This window comes from Nicotiana tabacum, chromosome 15, assembly GCF_000715075.1.
Source record: "Nicotiana tabacum cultivar K326 chromosome 15, ASM71507v2, whole genome shotgun sequence".
Classification (NCBI taxonomy): Eukaryota; Viridiplantae; Streptophyta; class Magnoliopsida; order Solanales; family Solanaceae; genus Nicotiana; species Nicotiana tabacum.
In genome coordinates, this window is record NC_134094.1 from 23702557 (window position 1) to 23708527 (window position 5971).

The following is a 5971-nucleotide window of genomic DNA, read 5'->3' on the forward strand; positions in this document are numbered from 1 at the left end:
ATAGGTCTGATGAAAACATATCTTTAATCAGATAACATGTAAAGTAAGTTGTGAAACTGATTCTCAAATATAACCATGTGCATCAAACCATATATTTTTCTCGACATTTTTTTATGTGGTACAATAGCAACACTACTTGTAGCATACAATTCATTGTGGGCGTAAATAAAAAAAAATGAAGTCATAAAAATAGTTACAAAATGCCATGTCTATAGAAGACAAACTCTGTGGCAAAGAGGTAATGGATTTTCATGTCTTCTATGGGATAATGAAATCAATTTTGTGGTTAAATATATGCATTTCTGGCTGAACATCAATGGTAAAGTCCAAGAAGTAATTTTACAATGATATTTACTGAACATCAATGGTAAAGTCCAAGAAGTGGTTTTACTGTTATACACATATTATATATAGATTATTCATATAGTATTATATATTTGTCATCTATTTTTAGTTATTAAAGCAGTGAGAGGCTATTTGGAGTAGTTCTTTTTTGTTAAAACCCAAATTAGAGTTTAGAGTTGGAAAAATGACACTGTATAGCTGCTCTCAAAATAATAGCCGAAAATATATGTGTTTTTATATATTCTTTTGTATATATATACATTTTGTAAGTTATATACTAAAACATAAAAATTTTATACAGTTGTACAACTATCAGAGATAAATAGTTCCGGTCGTGGGCAAAAAATGATATTTGCCCATTAGAGTTAGTCCAGACAAAGGAAAAAATGGGCCGAAAAGCTAAAGGTTCATTGAGCACCATTTCTGTTTAGAAGCACATTTGGATCTTAATGGCATTCATACTTCCACTATACATATTAAATTACACACAGATTATTATTGCTTTATTTTAAAAGATTCATATTAAACCAAGTATTCTCCACGGCATTGGCACATTTATGTGGTAAAAGTAACACTACATAAGTACATATAGATTACAATTCAACTGGGAATGTGGATTAAAAAATGAAGTCATAGAAAAAGTTACAAAAAGCCATGTCTATAGAAGACAAACTCAGTAGCAGAGAGGTAATGGATTTTCATGGTCCTCTATGGGATAATGAAATCAATTTTGTGGTAAGAGCAAGCACAATTTTGGGCACCAATATCTTGTGCAACACAAGGAGGTGTAACATTTCCATCTTTGTACCATTTTTTCCTTTGTTGCAATAAATCATTGATGAAACTGTCCAAGATATCTCTAGTTATACCCGGCATAACAATAACATGTGCCATATCTCTCACACAAGAAAGCTGCCAACGACGAACAAATTCATGATCACGAGGTCTCTCGAGGACAACTATGATACTAAGCTCATTGAGCATGACACTGATACCTGCTTGTTGAAGACGATCTTTTAAGTACTTAGCATTGTCAAGGCATCTCTTAACGTCCTTTTGAAGCCCAATTTGACCTTTAGCACTTAAACTATACCACAAGAAGATTGGAGCTAAGCCATTTCTGCTTCCAGAAATTGTGGCATCTACTGAAGCAATGTACTCAACTTTTCTTGAGAGGTTGTTAATGTAACTTTTCCTTGTTATTTGAATTCCACAAGGCATTGGACATCCCAAGAACTTGTGACCAGAAATTGTGACGCTTCCAATTGGTTTCTTGAATGAAATCATCTATTGTAAAATACAATCGCAAATGTTAGAGATAATTTTATCTTAAGCTATATATAATACTCGAATATTTTAAGATGTCAGTAACAAAAACGAACTTACATTTTTAATAAAAGGGATAATAAGCCCATTGAGTGCTGCATCACAGTGAATGTAAAATTGATCATATGTATAACCACAATCTTTAAGTGTTTGAAGAATAATATCAAGATCATCAACAGCTCCTTTGAAGGTAGTACCTATAGTAAAAATTATAATCATTAACCAAAATATATATGATAAATTATCCTCAAACTCTCTAGCCAAAAATGAACAAGATTAAAGGGATGATAATAGAATATTTACCAATTGTAACATTAATTATTGCTGGTTTGCCCTTGTTTTGAAGTAATTTTGCTTTCAAATCTGAATAATCCATTTCTCCATGTACAGATGTGTTAATCATTTCAAAATCCATTCTGTACATCATTGCAGCTTTGGCGACCGAATAATGAGAGTCTTTTGATGCATATAATATCCCAGTTGGAAGTAATTCTCTCCTGCAAAAATAAAGTTAAAAATTAGATTTAGTAATAAAAATAAAACTTCTATTTTAATTGCTCTCGTAAAATTAGTGATATCAATTATTAATATTTTAAAATTTTACTCATATATTTCAACATTGACTTTCTGACCCCAAATTTCTTTAGCTTTGTTAGATGAGAAACAACTAGCTAAGAGTACTTTTTTTTTTTTACAAAAGTAAATAACTTCTTTCATTGAAATAGAATTTATAAACTTGGGTGGCTGATTAGGTGCTTAATTATATTTTGCATAAAGCTAGAGTGGTTGAAGAAAGTGTTTTGGGCTCACGCAATCAAACATAAAAAAATTAGGATATATAAAACTTTCTCAAAATATTTGGTTAGTCTATTTCCAAAATTCTTTTTCTTTTCAAAATAGGAAAACTAATTGATAGAGGAAATTAAACTAGTAAAAATTGGTGCATACCCCACCAAAATGCCATGGAGATTTCCTTCAGTGCCGCCATTTGTAACATAACCCCAATATTGATCTTTTTCAATTTCCCATAAGTCTGCAAACCAATTCAAAACAGCCACTTCGAAATCTTTTGAATGGAAATCCACAGTGTTTTGAAGAAATGGATCCCCACAATTATTTAAGTGGAATTGCAAAAGTGGGGCTAAGCTAGCGTAGTGCTCATAGCATATATTCACTGGATAACCTGAAAATATTATAATCGAACAAGATTTCAACAACTAAATATTTAAAAATTCACAAAAATAATAAAGAAATTATCCTTTTTTAAATAAATAAATAGTCTTGTCCCTATATTCATTGGAGGACAACTGTACCCTTGCTTGTAGACATGCATTTTATAAAGGACAATTAATCAAATTTTCATTTAAATAATGGTAATCTTGACTGAGTTAGCCTGTTTCGATAGCTCTAATTCGAAATTTTTTAAAGGTATATGCCTTAAATTCTATGTTCAAGTACTCCTATTCAATTATTTCCTAAAAGAAATTGCCAACCGTCATAGTGGAACGAGTAATAGACCTAGTCTTAGACCGTCTTGCATGTCAATTTTGTCCAACACATAGTAATATTTTATATAGTATCAAGGAACTTTAGATGGGGAGGCTGGGCACAAGGGTAGAGTTAGATGAGCAGAATTAGGGTTCATTGCCGAAAAATCACATGGAAGGGTTTTTGATCTTTAATATATATATATATATATATATATATATATATATATATATATATATATATATATATATATATATATATATATATTCTTTGCGATTGATTGGACAATAATAAAAAGAAAGATAAATTACCAATATGATGGGGAGGTTGGGCATGACCAAGCTAAAGGTGCGGAAGGGGTTCATATCGGAAAATCACACCATATATGTCATGTTTTTTTATATATATTAGAAATTGACCCGCTTAGTAAAAATTTTGCCTCCAGTATATGCAAGAATATTATGTATTCTAAAGAATAAAAGACGACTTACCTATATGATAGTTGATACGTTGGGAAAGTGTGTCAATATAATTCATCAAAATACAGTCGAGACTTGGTCCATCATTTCTGGACCCTGGCTCTGTAACTGCAACATTCAAATTCTTCCTTGGTGTAGTTGGTGTTGCCACCTTTAGTCTTTTCATTTCTCCAAAATCTCCATTTGCTATTAAACCTCTGGGAGTTACAACCGATGGCTCAAAATCCTTTGAAGTATCACACAAGAGAAACCATATTAATTTTTAAAAAACATGAACATAATTATTTTTTGATGATTTAGAAGGTATTAATAGACCTAAAAAACCATGCAAACAACTAAAAATAATAAGAAAAAGAATGTTCTGTGTTTTTGTGTGTGTTTCTATTTTTTTGGTTTCCTTTGTCTTCAAGACAAGATATTAGAAACCATGCAGAAAGATGAAGCAAAAAAACAAGAATAGGATTAATTAACCTCAAGTCCTCAGCTAAACCAAAAGGAAAAAAATGAAGATAAAGTTTCTTTAGGGTATTAATGAAAAATGATAATAATTCAATTCCATAATATGTACACTACCCATGAGTTATATTTTCGTTTCATAAATAACATATATAAAAATTTAAAAAGATCCGAATAATTTGTTTTTTGTTTTTGGCGAAGTAATGGAGATTGTAATGATAAGAAGAAATTGGATGAAATATTAGAATACCTTTTCAAATGATAAGCTTCCCATTCTTGGAGAGCTAAAGGTATTTTGAGGTTTTTTGTTAGCTTGGAATGGAAACTAAGTTGCAATAGAATTATGTATATTATCTTAGGATTATATAGGTCTAAAAGATCGTGGGTTTGGGCACCAACCACAATTTACTTTTTTTCTTGTTTTCTTTTTTTCCTAACTTTTTCCTCTTGGTTTCCTTCTTTCCCACTTACATAAATTAGTAAATAAGAGTCTTTTAATTATTACAAAAGTGAAAAGACATACTCAGCTTTGCCAACCCATTGTTTTATCAAATTGGTAGGTGAGAATATTCATTAATCCAATTCAAATTAAAGTTTCATGCAGAATGTAGTGTCCAAAAACTCGAGCTTGTAAACAAATCATTTTGTGCTTGTTTTGGATTTATGATCAATTATCGCCAACTACAAATTACAACATAATCATTTCCTCCCAAAATTCTCTTTTTTGGTTTTCCACTTGGTATCCAGCCGGGCGAATTTATAGGAAAAATTATGGGGCACGTGAACTCATGGTCTTTCCGTAAAATTAGATATTTTATGTACATATTTTTAAAATTGGTATAATCTTAAATGTTATCACCCATGCTCCAAGAAGGTTGAATAGTGCATATAGTTGAAGGTTGAGTTATTTACCAAGAGGAATAAGGATTATTTCCGATTTAATATATTTTTTCCTCCATTCTTTTATACAATGCACTCATGTACTAGAAATTCTAGATCCGTCTATGGTATCCAGTATGCACTTTAAAGCCCGACTAATCTGGATTCACTCTACGAAGCTCCATTTTGGATGTAAAGCGCAACCACCAAAGGAGACACCAGACCTAGGTCCAAATCCGAAATCTCTGGTTAAGGACGAAGAGTACTTACCATTCCATCATAAACTCTAGTGATACATTTCTTACTTCTAATTAATTGTGAGAAAATCGTTTCTTTTTTAATTTAATAAAGTAAAATGACTCATTTCATGATACCATCAGTTTTTCTGGATCTTCAAATATATATACATGGATATTAATGTAAAATTGTAGATAATTCGTTATTATCTTGGAATGTCATTTTGAAACAGCAAAAGATGTAAAAATAATTGACCTCTTCTCTCAAATAAAGGGTACATAAAAGAATAAGGTTATTCTTGTGAAAACAGAATGACGAAATATCACTAAATAATACTAATATGAGTATGACCCTCCTGTACCATATCTTCTTTTAATACTCCACAAACTATCCCAATTATCATACAAGACTAATACATTAGTTAAAAAGAATTTAGTTACTTTCACTCAGATTCAGGAAACAGTCAGTAGTACTTAATCGTTGCCTATTTATTTTTGGGAAAATTAGAGGCACTCAAGACCAAGTAAAGATTGAAAAGTGAGGGACTAATTAAAATGAAATTACTTGTATTGTCTTGAACCATGTCAAACCAATTAGGTAGTTTTTTCATTAAACAAAGAGGGTATTGCTGTCCTACTCTCTAATTTTATACACACAGTTGAGAAGGAAAAAATGAGTTCTTTTATAGAGTTTAGTGTAATTTCTTTATTACTTTCATTGAGGATCCAACGAAGTGAATGTTGTAGTAAATTGGCTTGAAG

The 5971-nt window shown here is 30.8% G+C and overlaps 1 protein-coding gene across 1 annotated transcript; it reads right to left on the minus strand.

Moving 5' to 3' along the window:
* Nucleotides 1-819: 819 nt before the first annotated feature.
* Nucleotides 820-4480, minus strand: LOC107789682 (histidine decarboxylase). Its single transcript, XM_016611541.2, has 6 exons — nucleotides 4345-4480; nucleotides 3651-3864; nucleotides 2620-2854; nucleotides 1975-2168; nucleotides 1732-1868; nucleotides 820-1632 (listed from the first exon to the last, which is right to left on the minus strand). The coding sequence occupies exons 1-6, from the start codon at nucleotides 4366-4368 to the stop codon at nucleotides 1054-1056; spliced, it is 1383 nt and encodes a 460-aa protein (XP_016467027.1). The 5' UTR covers nucleotides 4369-4480; the 3' UTR covers nucleotides 820-1053.
* Nucleotides 4481-5971: the final 1491 nt, after the last annotated feature.

What these genes read in the sequence shown, in the direction of transcription:
- LOC107789682 (XM_016611541.2), bottom strand. Translation starts at nt 4,368, where the DNA reads ATGGGAAGCTTATCATTTGAAAAG. An exon ending in ACGTATCAACTATCATATAG is followed by an intron (nt 2,855 to 3,650) that starts GTAAGTCGTCTT and finishes TAATATTTTCAG; the next exon opens with GTTATCCAGTGAATATATGC. An exon ending in CTCCATGGCATTTTGGTGGG is followed by an intron (nt 2,169 to 2,619) that starts GTATGCACCAAT and finishes TTATTTTTGCAG; the next exon opens with GAGAGAATTACTTCCAACTG.